The sequence below is a fragment of the Temnothorax curvispinosus genome, unplaced genomic scaffold (assembly GCF_003070985.1).
Source record: "Temnothorax curvispinosus isolate PA1 unplaced genomic scaffold, ASM307098v1 QBEX01017430.1, whole genome shotgun sequence".
NCBI lineage: Eukaryota > Metazoa > Arthropoda > Insecta > Hymenoptera > Formicidae > Temnothorax > Temnothorax curvispinosus.
Genome location: NW_020227210.1, coordinates 27,742 through 52,127, shown reverse-complemented (window position 1 = coordinate 52,127; position 24,386 = coordinate 27,742). Strand labels below are relative to the sequence as shown.

The window sequence follows — 24,386 nt, the reverse complement described above, 5'->3', positions numbered from 1 at the left end:
TAGTAATAGCAAAAATTTATGTGTGTTCGTTATTGAGGAAAATATACATAATGAGATGTAAAAGGTACAAATTAAAATAAATTATTAAGTTTCAAACGTTCATTAATCATGTAAGAATTATCATACATGTTTTGCCTCAATCGTACATTTCGTTCATTCTTTGATAAAAAAGCAAGATTTGTGTTCAAATGTCTATTATTTGCTCGAGTTTCTCATAACTGTCATACGGACATCACATTGGTCCTTATTAATAAATCCTACAACCTCGCTACGGTAGCGCGAGGTGAATCGCATACGTTTAAATTTAACACTCATGCATAATGATCGCGTCAATAGCAATTAAACTTATACTAATTTCGTTTAACGTATATCTAGTATATGTAACGTTACTCTCTGTCGTACTTTGTTAACAACAATATAATTTGTTTACGCTTTAATTTGTGATATAAGGGTGTGTTGGTACACGATGACACAGATTGTTTGTGATCTAACAACGCTAATTATTAATATAAGCTCTTTATGATGCTCACCCTAATTCTAAAAAGACCATTTGGTTTACTACTAATGACGCATAATACAGTTCATAATAAATAATCATGGGCGTGCCTGACTAAAAAAAAAAGAATATTTCTCTTAAAATTTCCTTTCTTTAGAATTTCTGATTATTTATGGGGTATAGTAAGAATTGTAGTTTCTTAAATATTTCATTTATATTGACTATATTTTTATAAAAATAATAATATTAATGATAATAATTGTGTTATTATTACATGTAACATAATAAAACCAGATATTATCAAGTATATTATAATTATTAATTTCTTGTATAATAAACATTTCCTAAAAAAATTTGAAGTCAGGCACACCCCATGCACTTGTATAATAACAATAAAAATTTTATTAATCATTATCACATACGTCAATGATGTAGATATAATTATCGCACAAATTAAAAGCGTTTTCTATTATCTGCTTAAAAAATAAGCGGTAAGTATTGTAAACTGTTGAATACTCGCTATGATATTTATGTTAACGTTTTTCGCAACAACTTTATAAAATTGCTCTCCTACTCATCATGGTGTTATTCATATTTGCAGCAAAAGCGCGAAAATATAATTAATAACTGTACAAATTTTATCAGGTGTATAGTCGACTGAGTATTGTTACGTTACATTGCACTTACAACTTATCTGTCTTTAAGAATCGTTCTTAACTAACATTATTTTTATCAAACGTACACGTAATTTATGTATCACGAAAGATGATACATAAAGATATGGTAAGATTTCTTACGTACATATCGAAAAAGATAATCTTCAACATTATTTTTTTTGTCATACAATAAAAAAATGGTCTATTTCGTGATACAAAATTGTTTGTTTGTGTATAAAATATTTAAGTACTTCTTCATATAGGGTTAAAAAACGCTTCGTCCATTGGTATCTCCAGGATTTCTACACAAATCGAAGGTTACATTTTTTTATCGATTTGAAAAAGGCACAGTATCTTTTGTGATATTAGCTAACGTAATTGTTTTTTTTTTTTATCTACGTCTACGACATTGCACGATTCATTCCTCTGCGCAACTCCGATAGATTCGTTAATTCATCCTAATATATTAAGTCTTGCATCAGGATACACGTTAACTGCAACATACAACAACATTCCTACTGAGCTACTTTCGTTGGGATTGAGAAAAGGGACATTCGACGTACACTCAAGATATTACAAAAGTAAAAAAGAACGATTTATAATTAACATATTGTATTTTTAATTAACAGGAGAATTTCGTTTAGTTTCTCCATGTTCCAAGATCCATTTTGTGCTTTTAAAAATATCAATGCCCGTGTGCAAGGGACAAGATTAATCGTCTCACGTTCTTAAAATACGAGTTAGGTCACCGCTGGATCCTTCGGTTCTCTCTTCTAGACGAATTCTTCGCCTCTACTCACCTCATATTGTAATGATGAACCGGCTTTCGGTAGAGCTCGAAAGCGCTTCCTCTTTGCTCTCGACTACCAGCCAGGTCCAGACCGCTGGGTTCCCTATTGTGTCCAGGATTAGCGGAGGGATAGAGCGAGCTTGCGGGAGCGTGGTTATTACTGTGCATATATCCATTGTGATTCGTGCTGTTCCGGTTATGCGTTAGACCGAGACTGATTTGGCCGGTGCTATTGCTATGGGAATGCGTGGTAGTCACTGGCGGGCTCGAATGAGAATGTGTGTGACTGAGGCTGTGGCTGTGCGTCGGCGACGTGAGATGACTTAGATTGTGATGCGAATTCACGATATTGCCCTCATTGTGACGGCCGGGCGGCGGGATGTTGTAGTAATATTGACCGCTGTTGCGCTGAACGTTGCTGTTGCTTTCTACCTAAATGAAGATAAAAATTCGCGTAAGATTTCACAAAGATATCGCGACTGATCGATATTATCGCGTTTTGATCCTCATTAAATTATGAATCATCGCAGACATTGATAATAATGATAAGAATAATAATATAAAGAAAAAATAATCATCTTTGCAGAATTATTACAATTTATAAAATAATTACCCCATTATGCACATGCGACGTAGCGATGGAATAACTCTTCGAGTGTTGGTACGAATTACTCGCATCATTTCCGTTGTTCTCCGTTTGTCCAAGTGACGTTTGTGGTGGTCTGTAATTCTTCGGCTTCGGAGGCGGTATCGGTTTATAGGTGCCTGCTGGTTTATTTTGTGAAATTGGTATCGACTTGTAGTCAGTAGATCGGCTGTGTAACAGAAAGAAGTGATAATCTCGTTTAGCTCTCATTTAGACACACTGATCACACACAAAAGTTTGATGGAAAAAAAAAAGATTTGAAATAAATTATATCAATAAAAGATGATTACAAGGAAAAAAAATTCATTAAAATATCCTTATTTTATAAAGAAAGATATACATGTATTAAGTAGTTCAAAAAGAAAAAGATGTAAACAGGAAATATATTTTAATTTGTTAAGTGTATTAAATACACACCTGTATTTGGCATAATCGGTTCGCGTTTGAGCGTCATGCGTGGAAATGGGTTGAGCTGTAGATCTAGTAAATCTATACGGATCGTGCGCTCTCGTTGCGCTCGGTATATTACTGCTTTTGAGATCATCAGGTACATTCGGACCCAAACGACCTGTCGACGCGTTCAAATTCGCCATTCCATAGTTCGCGTTCCCATTAGTATTGTTGTACGAATCGTATGAAGACATGCTGTCGTAACTTCCCTATGTAAGAAAGCATAAATATATCTTATGGTCAAACAGCGTGCCTTTGAATTACGCCATCTCAAGAAAGAAATATCGCTTACCGCTTTTGGCTGTGCTCGTTCGAGGGATGATGTGGCATTTGCTTTGTGGGGGGTTGCATTGATGTAATTCCCCATATCTAGAATTGAGTCGGTTTTATTCACTCCTAGACGTTCCTGAGCGGATCGCCCTATCGTTCCCCGTGGCGTATGATTAATAATCGGCTTCGCATTTCGATCAACTCGGGGTGGAAGATCCGGTGGACTATGATGAGGAGATCTAGGCTCGAAGGAGCTGCCCAGATATTCCGGCGAACCGGACTGATTGCTCCTTTGACCGGACAAAGAGAAGCCGTACTTGCTGTCCCCCATTCCGCCTTGGGACCTTCTCTTCTGCTGCTCGAATGATTGCTAGGAACGAACATATTCATTAATTGTGGACGATCAAAATCGTTTACTCGTACAAAATTAATTATACATTGACTCGCTAAATTTTAATTTTCCGAAAAGCTTGTAGCTTGGATCTCGTTTAGAAATTTACCGAGAATCTTACAGATTACCTGATAATTTGTCGAGTACGGTGGCGGCGCAGTGGTATCATCTTGAGTAGCAATGCTCGGATCGGAACTACTTTTTAGCCGCGACGGTGGGCCCAAAGTGCCGGGGATAACGGGCGCTGGGCTCAGCTCCAGATCGCTCTCCGGAGAGGAAGCGTAGGAGAGGCGAGAAGTCATCGGGAATAGGAAGTCATCCGAGAGGGCTTCTTCCGGCTACGATCGCAGACCACAGGACATCACGTTAGGCAAACGGTACGTGTATTAATAATCAGATGACACACTGAAGTTGTTCAGATATATTACGGTCAATAAAGTACAGTGAATGAATTATTATATTTGTATGAGTATTTTGTATGAGTATCGCATTGAAATTAAATTTGTAGTATGCTTTCTTAGAAGCAACAGTTGGAACGTAAAACAGTAGTAAAGTAGAAAAATAATAGCATGATAAAGCGCGCATTCTCAGGCATGCAAAACATATGTAGAAAAGATTGTATCTTTTTCAACAAACTTGCATAAAAAAATAAAGTATTTATAAATGTTAATCACGATGAAGAGAAAAAAGGAAAAATAATGGCAATTTTATAAATAACTTTTTAAAGTTATGTTGTTAAATAGAAAATTAATTAACAAAATAACTTTGGGCTCATCTTTAAATTAAATTATTAAATTTTTGCTTTTTCAACTGCTTTATAATTAAAACTGCGAAAATACTTTATTTTCTCGAGCGACTTCTCTCAACGACTAATATTGAGAGTTTCAATAAGTTGATAATTAAAAAAAAAGAAAATAGATCATTATAATAGATACAGTCATGCAGAATGGAGAAATGCATACAAAAAGCATGCAGGATTAACCCTTTAACTGTTCCAAACGAATATACTCACCTATTGACTTAATTGTTACTGCCATCGACATGTGTTTGCATAATCTAATTAATTTAATTGCTTCTTTAGTGATTAATTGACATATATCGCATATCTATATAAAATATTGCGACACTGATTTACCTTGAAGACAAAAAGCGCGTTGAGTGCTAAGATATTACAATATTCCACATATATATTAACAAAATATTCTGAATGTCACAGTTAAAGGGTTAAAGCAAGCAGGATTTATATATAGCCGAAAAATTGCTCACGGATGACGCCCGAGTTCGAAGGTGGCTGCGGAAGTGGCGGGAATTTTTCCATAAAAGATAATATTGATGACTGATGATGCAACAGAGACACATCGTGATTCTTATTCTCGTCATAATACACGTTATCATTAGGAAGCGGAGGAGGTGGGAGAGCAGGAAGTGGAGTATGAGCGTGTATAGACGGATGCGATAGGTCCCACACCGTGTATCGGCTATATATTGGCTATAATAAACAGACCCAAATTATGACAAAGATCGCCGTGGAGTATCTATATGAGCAACGAAGAAAGATCGTGATATCCGATATCCATGAGAAAAGTGAAAACAGAGAACGAGAAGAGAAAAAGAGAAGTCAAAAACCACCCCAACATATAGCTGTATCTCTCTCTGGCAGTTCTTTGTTCTGACATTTTACTTGAAGTAAAACGAAAACATCACACGCATTCTGCAACACAATTTGTACCTTGAATCGAGTTGCTTTACCTTAGTTTGACTCATCCATAGTGAACCTTGCTGCTGGCGATCGATAAGTTCTCTCAGTTTCCGGTACCAAGCTTCCGGTGCATTGAGAGTGATTACCGCGCTAAATACGTGTCCCCAGATCTTGTCGAGTTTTTGACACTGCTCCAAAAGCTTTTTACTGCTTTTGTGAGCTGATCTGTAATCATACGTGGCATATAGAATTTGACGAATGACGAAACAGAGATCTCATCTCGCTGTCTTTCTTACTTTGGTATGCCGGCTCTCATCTCTTTGATGATTTGCTTCGTCTCGGCCTTCAGGAAAATGACAATCGGATAAAATTGGGCGTAATTTAAGCGATCCACAGCATTCGGAGTAATGTCGAGCAACGCATGCTTGCCCCGGTCCATCACTTCTCTGATGGCACTTAGGCGAATAATGCCGGATGTTTTGGTATTCTTTCCACTACCATCCTCCATTTGACTTTCCATTTCTACAAAATATTCGATCTTCAGCAAACTACTTCGAAAGTATCATATTCACGTGAAAATTTGTTCAATAAAAAAACTAATACAGAATATATCCTTTACTTACGTGGAGAAGTAAACTTATCAGGGAAATCCTTTAGAAGTTTTTCCCTGGCAAGATCGGCCACGGGCCCAAAAAGAACGACGGGTCTGACAAATCCGGGATGTCTTAAAATCACGCGTTCGTAAGCGGGAAATTTGCTGACGCTATCGGAAAACACTACATCGTCCCAATGATCCTAAAAAATATAGGAGCATGAAAATTAATCTAAATCAAATATTAATATACGTACAAGGCAATTTAATCTTTTCGGTCTAATGCTTATGACATCAAAAAACGAACTAACAAACAAAATATATAATACAAGAAACATATATTAGACTATAAAATGTATACATATAAATAGAAAAAGAATTTGTTGCATTCGTACCCTCCCTAACGATTTCGAGCGTCTGTGACTGTTTCTTCTTCTCCTGAAGAAGCTACCTCTGCTCTCGCTGGCGCTCATCTCTTTCTTCGTCGCGTTGAATTGAGCGGTTGCTAGCTCCTCAGCTCGAGCCTTATTAGGTATGATTCCTTTCTGTACTTCTTGATTGTTTCGCCCAATTCGGAAAACCTGCCAAGATCCTACGACGCCATTGTGAAGGGTGTCTACCACGTGAAAAACGTCGCCGCTGCGAAAACTCATCTCTCCTTTTTGCGGTTGCTCATAGTGAAAGTGAGTTCTACGGATTTCACAAAAATATACCATCAGCTGTAATCATCTTCGATCGACTAATAAAATTAAATTTAGAACTCGAACTGGAATTATATTAATAATATTGTTTTGATTGCAATTAAAAATTTTTTCTATTTTTATATTGTTATCATCATATTCATTATATAGTTAAGAATATAAAATAGAATGATAAATATAAAAATAAAATTACATAATTTAATTATTGACGATCAATAATACGTCTTTGTTTTATTTACTTGTGCATTTTAAACCTCGTTTTTTACATTATATAAAAAAAATCATAAAAGAATAAATTGATAATTATTTCCCACAAAAGTCGGTGATCCTATTCCAGAATAATTTAATATTCACTTTGTATACATTTATCTTGAGATAATTTTCATCTTTATTAACATAACAAGATTATCGAACTTGTTATACACTTATATGTCACTTACTTTATGTGAAAAGAGTCGCCTCTTCCGGACGCAACGATTTGGTCGTATTCCTGACGTCGATGTTGCACGATAAGATCGATTTGTTCTTGCAAGCTAAGAAGAAACAGTACGGCTTCTTCCCTCGTTACCTCCTTCATATCCATATCATTTATCTGACGCAAAAATTTTTCTTTTGCAAATTTTTATTACTCACATATAGAATTTATTCGAAAATCTTAATCTTTTTTAAAGATCTTTAAAAGGTCTTTGTAGAGTCTTTAGAGCAAAATGTTATCCAAATGTATATTCTCTACACTTTGTTTCAATAAAATTTAAGATTAGAATTACTATCCCAACAAAAAATTCTTTCGAGATAAAAGAATATTGTTAGATCTATTGTTGGTAGTTGTTAGTATTGACTTTCTTTTTATTCATTTCGTCATCTTTAGAGATCTTTAGGATCTTGAAAATATGGATCTATTTTGTTTAAATGTAAAATAAGTGGTGATATGTATATATTATGTAACTGACCTTTAGAATTTTATCCCCCGGCTGAAGACCCTGAAGCGACGCAGGACTTCCCGCTTGAACTGCAGTGACAAAGACTCCGGTTTCATTGCCGCCGCTTAATCGCACGCCGACGGATCCTTCCTTTTGGAATGTGATAAATCGAGGATCTGGCCTATATGTACGTAATAACAAAATGAACGTTTGTGTTGATTGGCCGTACAAGAGACTGAATAAAACTTTATCTACTTACATGAGTTGTTTCGTCCGAGGCGAAACCGAGTCTTCATCGTACAATTGTCTACGTGTACTATAATAATCTATAAGAAGAAAAATAGCATGTTAGTAAAACTTCGCCGAATACACTTGATAAAATAAAATTTAAAAAAATTATAATCCTCATTATATTAATATGACGTCAATTTCGGAAGCATTTTATTTATGCAATTTCAAGCAGACTATATATATCTCAGAGAAAATCACAATTCAAGATATGTATTTCATTATTAAAATAGTTTAAAAAAATATTGACATCAGATGTCTAAAAATTTTCGCTAAAAAATAAATAAATTTGAGATTGATAAAAAAATAATAATATAAATCTGTATTTATTAAAACTTTATTTAGAACCATATTCGAATAGGAAATGATTGAGATATGTTTGTATCACAACGCATATACCTTCCGGTCTCGGCGGAGGTGGTCTGGGTGGATCTACGGTAGGCGTAGCTGGCAGATCTAGCTGGCTCAGAGACACGTCCATCAGCGGACCCCGCGAGCGACCTCTCGGCACGAGGTTACTCTTGTCCTCCAAGGGCTGCCTCGTGGGTGGCGGAACGTATAAGTTCTGACTACTGTAACTCGCGCCCGACAGGTATTCACCGCTATCCCCTTTACCTTGCTGCTGTACATGGCAACACGAGCTATCCCGCGTAATTACGATCGAGAGTCTGTCTTTGCACTGGTCCATCAGCTTTCTAGCTTCCTTCAGACTCATATTGTCGGCGGCGACGCTGCCTATTCGGGTTAACACGTCCCCGGTTTTCACTCCGATATTCTCTCGCGTAACCTCCTTTACGTATAATCGGCATCCCAGTACTATGCCGAAGTCTAGAAATCGAGACGGCAAATTACTACGTCTTGCCTCACACACATTGCGAAGACAAACGAAGATAAAGATTACAATAAAGAGCTCAATGAAAAGCTTGAAAATTAAGTGAGAAATTGGGTCGAACATTAGCTCGGAAAATTAAATAAAATTAGATTATATTAATTGCTTTGATTGGAAAGTTGACAAAGATTCGATTGCCAGACGTATACAATATTGTTCTGAGATCCTGGAGTCATCGCGCGATTGTTACACACCGTCTAATTACGTACCATCCTTTTTATTATTTCGCGTGAGTGTGAGCCGATGACTCTGGGGTACTCCGCTCCCTAAACAACCGGGTGAATTCGAGGAAGCTCTTCGTTTAACAACCAATAAAACGGTAGAACCGGATTCCCGCAGAATCCGCACGGCTGCCCCGTAATCGGCGCCTTCTAACGATATTCCATTGGCGGAGATGATACGGTCGTTCACTCTATAAACGATATATACACCCTCAAATAATGATCTTGTTAAGCGTGGGGATTATACCAAATTAAAATTAAAACCGGCGAATATGAAATTTTACTTAAAAAGTGGCCCAAAGACTAAGGATGTATTCTTGAGCCACTTTGCAGTAAATCTATTTTCATTTTATAGGCAATTACAATTAAAAAGTTTTTATATAAATTAATTATTAATGTGGCAATAAGTAAATATCAATAAATATGGATGTTATAAGATATTAAAAATAAGAGACTATATAATAAACTTTATGGACTAAAAGAGAAACATTTCCATACATACAAAAATTTAAAATGTATTAATAAGAATTGACTGCCATTTACTGTGGTAAATTATCAGTGAACTTACTGTAATTTTCCTTCAGCTGGACCGGGTTTGAGCACATCGGAGATCGCGATTGCTGTATCGCCATTATTGAAATGAGGATTATCGCGACCTCCTGACACAGCTATCCCAAAGCCATAACCGGGAACTCTGGTCACCTTAACGTGGTGAATTTCCCATCCTCTGTCACCAGTCTAAAATTAAAAAAAAAAAACATAATATTAAAAAATTGCCAATAATAAAAAAAGTTGTTTGGTGATCTTAGAATATAATCTTCCCTATCTTTCCTATCTCCCCCCCCCCCAATCTCCCCTAAACAATGTCTTACTTTTATTTTATTATGTAGATGTAGAATATTAAACGTGTTAAAAGCTATCATTATATATATATATATTCTTTTATAATAATTTCAAATAAGCGACTAGTATCTAATTGCTTTAATTCATTCAAAACTGATCGAATATTTCTCTGACTAATTCTTATATACTCTTTGTATTTTACTGATGTTTTATTTACGTATGCGCGATAAAACTGGGGAGATATAAACTTGAAGCGGTCAGTATTATACATATATTACACTACCGACAACGTGTTCCTCGCTAACGCTGTCATATAAACATCTTCTTTGCAGATACGTCTAGTGATATGATCGCTATGGTCAGTTGACATACTATCATTAAATGATCACAACAATATTATGCCGAAAGGCATGCTTTCACGGTCTTACATCATCTTTTAACAATGCCAAATAGAGATAAGCACAGTTATGAATCGCATATTTAAATAAGATAATATCGTGCAAATACCAAGACACTGTCGTGTCACGCGGCACCTTAAATCATCGTGTCCCGATAACTGTACGTGAAGATATATCATAGCGTAAAATCTTTTTATTTCTGCGCCACAAGCAAGAATATTAACGAAAAGTCTGAAAAATCGCTAAATTTTACAAAATTACATTCACCGAGCCTCTCTTAATTGCGTCGAAATAAAGATAAAAGTTACAAAATTTAACGGTATTCCATAATTATAATATATTAAATAAATTAACATTTTCTTTCTGTGCACACAATGAGATAACGTTTAACCAGCGGTTAGAAGACGACAGGATCGCCTAATTGAAGGCCATAATTCATTTTCCACGCACGTGGAAGCGAATACAATGGTGCAATTATACGCATACCGCGGGGGCCCGCGTGTATATTCCTAGCTCCGCGGCGTGTTTTCGTCGAAATTACGCGGCCGGCTAAATTAAACGATAACCATCATCGGGCATCGAGCTGCGAGGCACGATAATTAGATTAATTATTTCGGCGAGGCGGTAACAATGAGTCGTGCGTGACCGGCGCGTTTCGCGCCGTTAAAACTACGGCCCGAGTCCCGCAATTCGCCGCGATAAATTTAGCCCTGGGACAGACATATGAATCACTCGACGAAGCACGTGTTACAGGGAGATCTTCTCCTGCGCGGGAAAGCGATCGACGGGATAATCCAATACTACGTATCAAATGGCAGAGTTATCGCCCTCGTGGACTTATCGCGACACGTATATAGCGAAGATATTTCTAATCCCGTATTCGATCAGACACGGTATCTCGTGCAGGATAGGCTTGAATGGAAGTAATAATGGGAAAAAGAGAGAAAGAAAAAGAGAGAGAGAGAGAACAGATCTTAATAAACATTCCCGTTATGCATCGCAATATCGTGACACCAATAAAATCAAATCGCGATGCACTGCGTCGATCACTCACGACTTTCAGGCATACCTCGATTCTCCCTCGTTCATAAATTTGCATGTAAAGATACAAATGGTTACCGATGCAAATCGAATCCTCAGAGAAGATCGATCCGCGACGCCCGATCGCTCCAAAATTTCGAGCCCAAACGTTAATTTGCTCTCGGCACACATGTCGCGCGACGAGATGGACATCGCGATAAAATCGAGCGACTTCGGGGATCGCGGGGCAGAATCTCATTCGATTTCGCCAAGAATAATTCGAGGACGACCGCGCAAGTGTTTACACAGCCCTTCCGTATCGGGTTTAAAGATCTCGGGGGATGCGCTACCTGGCCGTCGAACCCGCCGGAGGAGTTCTGCATCGTGCCGTGGGTCGACGAGGTCGAATTCGGCGGGGATCCGGAATTTCCCACGTGACAGCCCACGCTGCCGCCGCCACCACCGCCGCCGCCGCCGCCTCCTCCTCCGCTGCCACTTCCGCCACTTCCGCCGCCGACGACCCCGACGACGTTGTTATCGCCCCTGTCCATCCTCTTGCGTAAAAGACGTTCCCTATCCTCCTCGCGAACCACCAGGACGATTCTCTCACGGGCCGCTCCCTCGCGCACTTCCGCCGATCATTCGCGATCCCTCAAGCATCTCCTCCCTCGGACGTTTCGCGCTTTCACGTGGAACCACGTGGGATCGATGTGGAATGGTATTCGCGTCGCGGACAACTCCGTCGCGATCGCATCGTTGCGCACGACGCGATCGCCGATCGACTGCGGCTGGCACGACTCTTGCGCAAAGGCGGCCGCTGCGCGTTTTTCTGCACGTTAAACAGAAAAATGTAATTGTGCGGCGATCATCAACGTTACGGTCCTTTCGTCATCGATGGTTTTCCGTTGGAAAGGAGAGACCACGTTTGACGCTCGAATATTCGATGTGAATAGCGATGCCTCTTGACGTCTCTCTATATATCTTTGTAGAAAGTAATCTCGAAGGATCGTTGCTCCGGAATCTGTAGAGATCAATTTGCGCGCTGCGTTCGACGTTGTGCAATCACTAATGACCAACAATCAAAATAGATGTTCGCCGTCTTCTAGATTTCGTTATTGTTCGAGCTTCGTCTCTTAAGAAACATCGACTTTCCCTCCGCCTCTTCTTCTCAACGCGATTATTTGCACCGTTTCGCAATATTGACAAGACCCCACGATGACGCACGAGTGTCAAGTGTGTAGCGCGTAGAGGAGAAGAATCCCGCTTTATTATACACAATCCGCAAAACTCGCAAAGCAAACCAGCAAAGGCGTTTTAAAATACGTGGACTAAATAGACCAAGTCTTGGCTCGCGAGAGAAAACGCCCTTAATGCGTATCGCTTCGAGCCGAGGTATTCCAGCAGACGTTAATTTTTAGAACTGACTCCGCAACTTATGGATATGCAAATACTTGGGCGATTTCTCCGAATGCCATGCACGCCTCTCTCTTTCTCAGGCTTCATTTGAGATCACCTCGATTCCGATCGAAGAAATCGAAGAAACGCGCGGCTTATCCTCGACGCGAAGTCGCGCACTTGCACTCGCGTCTCCCGTCGAGAAGACACGCATTTGGCGAATTACGGATCGGAGAGGCCCTCGCTCGCGAATCACGATCGGGACGAATCTCGCGGACGGCGGAGAACCTCGTGGTCCGAGATTCGCGACTGACCCGTTTTTCTCTCGTCGCTCGTCGCGATTTTCCCTTCCTCGTTCGCGCCGTTCTCCGCGCGCGAGACTCGACACTCGCTCCCGTTCGCCTTGCTCGGTCACGCAGCCACGGCTTCACGACACGGCAGCAGCAGTAGCCTCGTTCGTTTCTCGTTCGTGCACGCCTCTTTTTCTTCCCTCGCACGCCGGGCTTCGGACGCGACGTAGCGTGAAGCGCTCGATTTCGTTCGGGAGAGACCACGCGGCCCCTCGTACGTACGCCCCGATCTCGAGAGAATCGAATCCCGGAGACTCCGTTGCTGCCCCAAGTGAGATTTACTTCCAGCGAATTCGGAGCTAAATTCGAAGCTAAATTTCCTGCCGCTCCCACTGATATTTCTAGCCCTTCCGCGAACTGGAATTGCGATTTTCTCTCACAGATTCGCTTCGGTCTTAATCGACGAAACGTACAAATACACGCGGCGTGTAAATTTATCTCGGAAAAATTATGTGTTCTCTATTAACAATTTTCCCGCTTAAAGAGTGACTCTGAAATAAAGAAAAAGAAAATTGTGGAATCCCATAAGCAACAAAGAACGTTTGGACAAATCAAAGTATTTTCCGAATATTTTGATTATACAGGAATATTCTGAGCTACGTATTTTCCTCACGTTTCTTTCTATATAATTTTAATAAAAATTTACTTCACGTGACATTTTGACAGTGACTTGTTGCTTTTTCTAGCTCTTTAAGATTCAGAATGCTTTCCGTCCTTTATTTCATTGATCATTCTTGTCCTCAATCGAAGGAAGGAAACCATCAACCGCATTGAATGCACATTCCAATCGCAAGACGCTCCTCAAGTCAATTATTTCGCCTCTATTCCCACGATTCGGAATAACGTTCCTTTCTTTATTCACGGAGATTTCTTTTTCGAAGAAGAATCTTATCGATCGAAAACGATTGTTTGGCTGAAGAATGTACTCCTCTACTTGGCGTAATTATGGAGAGACACACGGTGCGTCGGCGTCGTGCCGAAAATAGTTCTGCGAATTTCGTATAATTATGGAATTCTTCTTCTTTGTGCTGCGAATTCTTGCCGATATTACGAAACGGCAGAAATAATTTCGTGTAAAAGAGAGAGACAGAGAGAAAAATCGACGTTTCGATGTAAATAACTAAATAAAATCGTATCGACGAACATCCATCCTGATTGTTGATACGTCAAAATAACGCAAGGAAATTCGATTTCGGTAACGAGAGCGGCTTCGAACGGCGTATATATAATTATGACGACGACGGCCCTTTCCCGAGGAATCCCTCGTCTCGAGGAACTTCTCTCTTTCGCTTCTCCCTCACGCGGCACAGAAATACACCGCGCCCCGCGCCGCCGCCGTCACCGCCGCCGTCGCCACTGCCGACCGGAAGCGCATTTCCAAAAACTCGCTGAAGGCCGTCGACACAAAAACAGGTTCCCGGCCGAACGGCTATACCCGCGCCCCACGGTTGCCCGAAACGAAACCGCCTAAACCGGACCGCGATTTAAATCGCCGATGCCGAACCGCGACGATCTCTCGGCTCGTCCTCGCCTAGGCTCGCCGATCTGCTCGATCGCGATCCACCTTTTATCCCGTCGCGATCGACGCGATCGCATCACCGTCGAGACGCGCCCGATATGTCGCCAGCCTTGGAAAGGCGCGACTCAAATTCGCCGTCCGAATTCGTCGAAAATCACACGAAGATGCGAAACTCGAATCCGGAGTTGCAAGACACTCTCGGCTCCTCTCGAGACCCACGATTCTAGCTCTCTCGAGATCGCAAATCGGTTTCGCACCTCATCCAGCGTTTCGCGTTTAGAGCGCGGATCGCGTACCGTTCTCCTCCTGTGAATCAAGTACGCGACAGGCCGACCGTGACGAAAATGCATGCTGAATCGATCACGACGAGTAACGTGCTCCGGTGATCCTTCATTGATTTCACGTCCGCGATACCGATATATACATATCTGGCACACTGTCCACACCGCGCAATTGCACGCACGCACGTATACACGCTTCACCACTGCATCACGTTCCACGGATGCAGATGCACGTTCTCGTGTGCCGCACGCGCGTGCACACGGCCTTCGCGTGCGTACACGACGATCCAACGCGGCGGTAGCCGCCTCTGCGAACCCTCCCAAGATCGTCCTTTACCTCTCGCTACTGTCTGAGATCTCGACTGAGAGATCGGATTTTCGGGAACTAGAACCGATGGACACGGGGGTCCTTTTGCCAGGTGCGAAAAAGGAAAAGAAAGAGAAAGAGAGTCCTGGCGACGAACGCGTTCGGTTTCTCTATCGCCAGGTCGACTGGCCGAGGTAGAATCGGCCGAGGACTGCAGGGACGCAGAAGGACGGAGCGGTGACGGAGGAGAGACGGCGGTGTTTAACACACAAGAGTGGTGCGAGAGATGGAGAGAGAAAGAGAGTGGGAAAAAGGGGGAGATGGAAGAGGAGGGTGGAAAGAGAGAGGAGAGAAGGGCGAAGAGAGGAGGATTGGGTTCGAGAGCGTGCCGACACCGGTTTTGCCTGGTCGGTTCGCTTAGTTGGCAAGACTACAGGTAGAGGTCGGCTTCAACATCTTACCCTTTTGTGTGTGTGTGTGTGTGTGTGTGTGTGTGTGTGTGTGTGTGGGTATGCGCGTACGCGTGTGTTTGTGGGTATTGTGTGGATACGAGCGTTGTGCGCCCGTGGGTGAGCGTGTGGGCGCGTGTGTACGAGCGTGTACGCACGCGGGGCCCCGGCTATGAGACATTAACTGGAATATGACACACCTTACACCAGCTGGAATTCTGCTTGTCGCGGCCTAGGTATCCGCTTTCCGTTTCTCTATTCTTTGTCCTCGAGCCATCGCGAAACCGGGCGGGATCATCCGGGCAAAATCGCCGCCGAGTTCCAGACGAGCCGCGATACGAGACATGAAACCCGCCGCGCGCCGTCACGTTTCGGCCGTATTTAATTGCGCTTTCCGCGTTTCAATTAAAACGGACACGTATATACATTCGGGATTTGACGGAAGGGAGAACGGCGCGGAGGTGGAATGGGAAATGCAGCTGAAAAGACCCACAGACGACACAGACCCGTTCCATCTGAATCTTTTGCCCGATAGCAGACCGATGGATCAAACGTATAAAAATATTTAGCCCTCGAGGAATTAGAACGCTATTGATATGTTCGAGAAAATCTTACTTCAAAGAATCGCCAATTAAAATCTCGTTATAATAAAAATGCATTTCGAATTCATTAACGATATAGAGATCTCATTACTGGTACTTCACTTTCGAACGTTATTTCGTATTAGATCATCGAATTATTTTTTCAAGGAATTCTCTAATGAATATTTTTGCATTAAACTGGAGCAGTAATTCGCAAGAAATTACTTTGGACTTTCTATATCTTACTGCTATCTCTTTTCTTTTTCCTCTTGTTTCTCCTCTTTGGCTAGCGGTATCTGAATACTTAGCCGCTTCATTAAATATAGAAAGCCTAAAGAGGTGCAGCTGAAAAGAGCGGACCTTATGATTCCATAAACGGAATGAAAGTTGACCTTGAACGGTCAGAAAAACGTATGATGGAAGAAATGTGTGTTCTGACGCCATATGGCCGGTTCAAAGACCGGCAAGTGCAAGATGCTAAGCACACTGGGACCGATAGATTTACAAGATTAATAACGTTATTTCCATACCGCGTGAGAGATCGGGACTGTGTGTCGCTATTTACTTTCCTACGATATATCATCCACGCAAGAAACTACTGTTCAAGGTCTGATAAAACTGTCGTAATCTCGAAACATCAGAATTTTTAAAGACTCGCGCCGATAAATTCTTCGTAATACGCCGCTCGTAACATTTTCTTCTATCCTTCTACAGGTCAGATTTGTGGAGCACATTTGCATATGTGTGCACGTATGCGAGCGTGTGAATGTGTATGCGTATATGCGTAAACTTGCAATATACTTCGCTATTAAATGTTATATCTTGAATTCACTCTCGTTCTCTCCGCCGAAGCGGAAAGCCGCGGGTTTCCGGCGCGCGTTTGCCAGAAAGAAAGTCGTTCTAATGCAGCTCCCATTCGGCGCGATCGGAAACGACGGCTGCTGCCCGATGATTCATAAACTTTCGTAAACTCGTACAACAACGCTCTCAGAGCGAGATCACGCGGTGAAACAAATCGCGGCGGGTATCGTTCCGTCGCGATCGGTGTAGATTACCCTCGCGCGCTTTATATACCGATGAGAAAAATCGCGCTCGCTTCCCACACTGCGTGCCTCATTACGTATGAATCTGATTAACCATCGCGCTGAATCCGGACGAACACGGATAACGGATTTGAAAGGGAAAATCCGACGAGGGGGCTGCCCGTACTACTTTTCGACCGTGTCGACGAGAATATGAATCGCGCCGCGTGAAACGAGGAATGCGAAGACGTTACCACTCTTGTTTGTGCGTCTTTTTTGCGCCGCGATTCAAGCCGTTCCGAAAGAATTTCCGATGAAACAGCAGATTTTTCTCATGAAATATCCATCATCTCACAATGCATTTCCACCGAAAGCAGAAGCGCACAAAAGAAGATTACACGAAACTAAGAATTTTTATACATATAACGCGCGCAAAATTTGACAAAGAAACTCTCTTCTCCGAAGTCGTATCGAAAAATGATCGCGATGATAACGTTAAGTGGATTATTCTGTATAAAATCGCAACACAAAAGATAACTCAGTTATCTGGACAATGAAGATCTTTAAAGTGGTAACTTGCGAGTGTAGACCTTGAATTATGGGATTAAATATATGAAGTACACGTAACGTAAGCGTGCAGGCAAGCAACCTTGCAGTCGCGCCGAGCAAATGTTTAGGAATGTAAAACGTTCGTGGATACGTATACACGACCAGCGCATGATTCAAGCATCCAGAAAAATTCTGCCGCGCGTCGTGCCGCAGAAGGAAAACCGGATCCCAGAATCGTTATACCGATCGCTTTAGAATAATCGTTTGCGTAAAGCGTCAACGTTGACGGGGATCGACCGACGACGTCGCGTGGGCGCACGATTTTAACGTTAATAAATCTAGATATTATGCCGACGTCGCGTCGTGTCGTCCAATCACCGTCAATTCCGCTGTACGCTGATGCAAGAGACGTAAAAATGCCGACGTAACGTAACGCGCGACGTAATTCGAAAATCGGTGACTATCTAGCAGCATTAATCTATTGCGGCATTCCGCTCGCGAGCGAACAACGCATACACGCGAGAGCGCGTGAAATGCGAAGGAGCGATGAAAGTCGCGGCGAGACGACCGGGCACGCTCGATTTGCCAAGGAGCAACGTCATTCACAAGAGCAAGAAAGAAAATCTTTCGTCAACTCCCTTTGCGGGCAAAAACCTATCGCCAACTTCGGCCCCCGGCCAATCTTGAGGACATTTCCTGTGGAATGCGCGATTCAGGTAGATCTAGGTACCTGCCGCAGGCAGGCGGCAGGTAGCCGGCTTCAACCTTAGCAGCCGGACGGAAGATAAGGCGACACGAGGGCGTGGTGCGTATTTGAAGATCTCTCGTCTTATACCGGGTGTTCGGCCTCTACTGGATTATTATATTCTAATAATGTGAAGAAACACAGAAGGGGGGGGGAGATAATAAACCGCTGATTGCATCTTGACTTGTAATTAAACGCGCAATTTCGCGCCTTGCGTCTGCTATGTTCGCACATATTAGATTAGAGTTCTACTTGCTGAGTAATCTAAACACGAATTACATAAATCCTACTCTCTCTGTAAATGATGTAAAAAAAAATATCGAAACTTATTGGAACAATTATTGTGGAAAAATCTTAACGATGACAAACTGCAAAATGTGTGACAAAATTAAATCAATCTAGTTACCACACTTTTAACAGAAAAGACCGAATTGTAATAACGAGATAGTAATTTATATATTTTCTGAAAAAAAAAATCGAAAGAAGTGTATTCCCTCCCATATATTAGTATTATGTTATATGTTCTTCATCTTGTTTTCTAGAAGAAATAATAAAATTATAATGATATTCGTAGAACGATATTCACAGTCGGATTTCGTATTTAAGATCGTTGTAAATAGTTTGTAAACTCGATCTTAGGCAGTCTTAGGATTCCATCCAACTAATGAAATAACCATATAGCATTTCTCGAGAATAAAATCGGGCTAACCATAAAGTAGCATTTAAATCAAAGCTGCAGCTTAGCATTGAGTTGGTTCTTTCTAAACGATGTCGAGTTTTCCTCGAGATCGGAGATTCTAGGACACGTTGTATAGCTGTCACGTTGACCTCCCCGCATTTTCACTTGTCCGTTCGTTTACCTGTGCATTTAATGCGATTGGCAGCGTATGCTAGCCAACACGGCCGCGGCCATTGTGCTACAAGATAAGTAGGGATGACACGTCAATGGAATCCCTCTCATACCTTATTCTTGATATATTTTTATTTCGATCTATTTTGAACAGGGTTGGGTAAGTTAATTTTTTTTTAACTAAGTTAAGTTAAAGTTAACAGCCTTCAAAATTTAACTTAGTTAAGATACAAGTTAATCCATAATAAAATTAATTAAATTAAAAGTTAAGTTAATAATAAAAAGTAATTAAAAAGTTAAAAGTTAAATTTTTTAATTTCGTAATTTCTGGGTTTCACAGTCTTACAAATAACGGAAATGACAAACGTCACTTTATTTATTATACACTTTATTTGAAGAAAGAAAAAAGTGAAAAAACATATGTTACATATTATTATAATTAATAATTTACTTTGATGTGCGTTCTCAAATTCGAGTTTGGAGACACTGATGCCGATATGTATTTTTTCTTGGGTATACATAACAAGCACTGAAATGAGCTGTCCGGTAATTTTCCGGTTTTTTATCTTGGATGTCGAACTCAAAAAGATCGCGGCGAAGGTGAGACCACGTACATAGCATGCTTTCGCGATCGACTGTGGATTGCGGCAAATCACCCGAATCGGAAATATCGAAATCTTTTCCGTTTGACGTAGACGAATTAGATTCATCATCATTCATTGCAGTACGTGCGTTTTTAGTTTTTAGTGTTTTTACACAAAATCTCAGAGACTCGCGATCGCTCGTAACTCGTAATGACTGCGACCACGCGTAAATTGCGTGAATTTCACGATCAGCGTTTGGTGTAAACTGTAAAGAGATGGGAGCCAGATCGACTATACTGCGTTTAGTGCGTTCACGGAAATAATAGTGCTGCGACTAGCGTATACGAAATGGGCCATTCTGAGCTTTGTACGTGGTCAATTCTTCTAGAAGCATACAACCAATCAAACTACACGGAATATGGCTCGTTTTATATGTAAACAAATTCACAGTTGAGTTCGAGAATCAAGGCCCTATACTGTTAAGTCCGGTGTCCACGATACTAGAACTGTCCATATTTCGGTTTAATAAGCCAATGAAACTGCTACTTTTCTGTAAGAGCTCCAAGTTGATTGGCTTAAATCGAAACTTGGACACAGTTCTTGCATCGTGGACACCGGGCTTAAGACCGGTATTTACAGTCGGATCTTATATTTAAGATGTTATGAATTAATCACAGAGACGTATTAAAAACGTTAAATTAAAAGTTAATAGTTACCGATAAAATGTAACTAAGTTAAGTTAAAAGTTAAGAGTCTAGTTAAGTTAAGTTAAAAATATTTAACTTTTTAACTTTTTAACTTAACTTTTATCTTTTTAACTAGACACTACCCAACCCTGATTTTGAAACTTCCGAAAGCGTACGTGAGACTAGAAAATTATTTGAGATTTTCTCATAGGCATAACTGCCAACAGGCATACCGCACTCAAAACAAATATATGCAGATACCTTTTTCCTGATACATAATTATTTATAGATTTAATTACAGATTTAATTACAGGATTTGAGACAGATTTTTCGATCTTCAATCAAACGTTTCTTACTCACTTTAATGAACACTGCCAAGAATTTCTTTTCGACATCAAATATACAAATTTTTGATAGTGAAAAGAAGCGGCGTTGAAAGTGTTAACAAGGTAAAGTAAAAGCGCAATAATTATTGCGGCGTCGTTGGAAAGTCGCGAGATATAGAATGCATATTTCACACCTGTCGACACTCGTCGAAACTTGTTAGAAACATTCTGCCTACGACATTACACTTTCATTCTTTCACCTTCTTTTTCAACTGCTTTTATGAAATTATACCTACATAATTAAACCAAAATCCAACACGGAGTGCGATTCTATTCAGGTCTATTTACGCCGCGTTCGTTAAAACGCGGTAGCTCTCTTGTTGTTTTTAACATTTTTTTGCGATACTCCCTTTTGTCAATTTTTCATATTTAAAAATATGTAGAAACAAAGGTCCCTGATTAAAAAGACACGTTAAAGCAAGTAAGGCGCTCATTTAAACTCGGACTTACGCAATGAATCCCATAACGGAAACGAACAGAGCAGATCACCGTAATTAAACATGTGTGCTCTTTTTTGGATTTCCTGCCCTCTTTATGCAAATATATACCTGCAACATGTTTTGGACTACGTTCTATAAAAAAAAGGGCGAATAAAACCAGCGAATGATAATTGCACCGTGCAATCCAACATGCGAATACGCATGTCTAAGTACTCGTGTGTGTCAGTTTATGCGGTCACTTCCCGTGAAATTATATAGCCGCGAGTCCACTCTGACACGCGCAAACACAGCGCGACTCGTATTTTCGCCGCACATTTAACATTAAACGTATGTAGCTGTCTCATCCTCGCCACATCTCGTTTTCGCGATAAATATTCTCTTCGTGTTGCGAAGCTAACGGATTATCGTATTTAGTTGAAAACGCGCGCCGCTAAACAGAATGTATAATGGTTGACCCTTGGAGAGGGTCAACTTTGAACTGCGTATTAAGAATATGATTAATAAATGTATCGCAAGCGGGTGAGTATACTGCGTATCAATGGAGAAGGCACGTTACTCTCAATAACGGCAGCGCGAACGGCGGAAATAACGGAAGAGAATAGGGAACGCCGGATAAATAGCTGGACAATCCCCGGTTCACGCAACGCTACGCACGCCACATACATTGCGACATAGATGCGTCGACGTTGTCGCGCAAAACCGCGACCGTTTCTCGGACGTTTCGGTTTACCGCAAAGACGTGTAATAGATTTTACACGGAGGAATTTTAAAACCGCCGGGCCAGTTTCAACGCCTGTTCGCGAGGGGATACAACACGCGCCCTATAGTGTTTCGAGAGAGCGGTGCTTGAATCCAGTCCGAGGAAATGCTTTTATCTCGTCGAGGAAATGCATATCCCTCTCTCAGCAGCTCGCAATGTCTTAAGACCGGATAAACGTCGTTTACATACCGCCGGCGTAACTAACGTGCTGACTTATGCGCTGACTTGAGCGCCTGACACCGATACTCTCGGTCCTCGATTCTTCGCACATACTTGCCTTGTGTTTACGTCGATGCAGTTTCGAGCGGCGCGTACCGGCGCCGAAGAGGAAATCGTCTTTCAGCAAGTGCGCGTCGCGCGTCCTGCTCGTATTCCTCGCCTTCGACGTGGCTCGTCTCTTCTTGTTCACAATGTGCTTCTTCTTTTTACCTCGAAAGATCCTGCGGAAGATCTTCATATTGACTCGATGTACCGCGCGAGCGGACTTTACTCGAATGCAACGTCGACGAAATGACAATCACCATCGAGGACCAATTATCCATGTATTAAAATAGCACTCGTTACTGATTGCGTAAGGTTCGATCGCGCGCCGGAGGATTCTGTGCGGATTCGCGATCGCCTCGCGATCGAGGATAATTAATGAATTCACGTGAAAACTACGCCCGGGAGCGGCGAATGTTCGAACAATGCCCTCGAACAATGCGCGACAAATCACTAAACCACCGTCGCCGCCGCCGCCGCCGACGCGTTTACACGAAAGCCCATGGCGTTACTCATCGCGATGCGCCATGTGCCACGGGGGCGGTTCATGGCTTATCGACACGCAGCACTCCGGCCAGATCGACAACGCGTTCAGAATTCTCCCGTGATTTCCTCCGCGACCCGGCCGCATGACGTTCGATCGATCGATCGCGCGAAGCCCCACACACGGCACGTATGTACGTCGCGCTTCCGTAACGCGGAAAGAGTCCGCGAACACTACTCGGCATAAGTCCCGCCGCCCGCGCCGGTTGGCAAATTGAGTTTCACGGCCGGATAATCTCTGCCTAGCTCTTCGTTCGCTTCAACGTGCAACGCGCAGTTCCCACGCGATATTCCGCAGCAAATATTATTTCAGTGACTTCTTATTATCAGAAGACACGGTAAAGGCAAAAGCTGCGTTTCTGATAATACGCATATTCTGAGCCTTAAAGCGTTTAAGATATACTGCATTTATCTAAAAATTAAACTTGCGCCCTTTGAAATTATTGTCCTATGTATACAGCGGAATATCCGGGAATATCGCAAAAGCAATATCCTCTTTTGCATACATATAAAGTTTGTATATTATTTTCTGTATCTTGAAAATTATTTTTTTATGCTATAAATAATTATCTTCTTCTCTCGCACTCTCCTCTCTTCTATTTATCTCTTTCACAGCTTAGATATCTTCGAAGGCCTTTTACGCGAGACAAAAGATTGTGTTTACCTTGATTCTCGATTAATGAGGTCATCACACTTCTCACACCGCATTAATATCAGTTGCACCGGATGCACTGTTAAAGGACGCGCGTATTGAATTCTGCGTACACGAGGAATGCAGACAAAGTGCTTCCTCCGGAACTGAAACTACCGAAAATGTCAACTTTGAGCCCGATTCAATTTTTAACTTTAGCTTTCTCTTCGTTCAACTTAGAAAAAAAATACGGTTTGTCGTTTTAGATGAGCACTTTTCGGATTTCCTGGCATCAATTATTCATGTAGTGATAAGTTGGATTAATAACGCAGCCAAATTATATGTTAATAACATCAACAAATTCTTTTGTAACAAACGTTAAATAATTAATTAAATGAAGTGGTAGCGTTATCGTCAAGGAGCTTGAAGTGTGAAAACCTCACAGATTTAAATCCATATTGATATACGTCATTTTTCTTGCTACTTAATGTTTGCAATCTAACGAGAACACGAATGGCGACTATCATAAACTGTATCATTTTAATCATTCTGCACGTAGCCTACTCTACGTTTGTTGATAACGTCTATAGTAATCAGTCACACGATTGATGTACACTTGATTGTAGATTTTCATACGATATGTCTGATCTTGTCCCTTATTTTACGATCCATATTTTTCTTAAATGAATTTGTATGATAGATTTATTATAATCTCTTTTCTAACTTTTTGATGATAGTTATATGCGCTATTTGATACTTCAAACGTGTGATACTTCA

General features: G+C 41.2%; 1 protein-coding gene across 3 annotated transcripts; it reads right to left on the bottom strand.

Annotated features, from left to right (window-relative positions):
• Positions 1 to 1,061: 1,061 nt before the first annotated feature.
• Positions 1,062 to 23,190, bottom strand: LOC112467488 (tight junction protein ZO-1). Of its 3 annotated transcripts, none has more exons than XM_025036133.1 (18): positions 15,153 to 15,333; positions 11,621 to 12,335; positions 9,578 to 9,747; positions 8,998 to 9,200; positions 8,299 to 8,727; positions 7,871 to 7,937; positions 7,642 to 7,792; positions 7,132 to 7,283; positions 6,386 to 6,680; positions 6,022 to 6,193; positions 5,695 to 5,920; positions 5,449 to 5,623; positions 3,828 to 4,037; positions 3,331 to 3,678; positions 3,006 to 3,247; positions 2,556 to 2,757; positions 1,953 to 2,374; positions 1,062 to 1,646 (listed from the first exon to the last, which is right to left on the bottom strand). In XM_025036133.1, the coding sequence occupies exons 2-18, from the start codon at positions 11,819 to 11,821 to the stop codon at positions 1,643 to 1,645; spliced, it is 3,669 nt and encodes a 1,222-aa protein (XP_024891901.1). In that variant the 5' UTR covers positions 11,822 to 12,335; positions 15,153 to 15,333; the 3' UTR covers positions 1,062 to 1,642. The 3 variants fall into 3 exon arrangements, with proteins under 3 accessions (XP_024891901.1, XP_024891902.1, XP_024891903.1); XM_025036134.1 differs by having other exon boundaries at positions 11,621 to 12,291; XM_025036135.1 differs by lacking the exons at positions 11,621 to 12,335; positions 15,153 to 15,333 and adding an exon at positions 22,452 to 23,190.
• Positions 23,191 to 24,386: the final 1,196 nt, after the last annotated feature.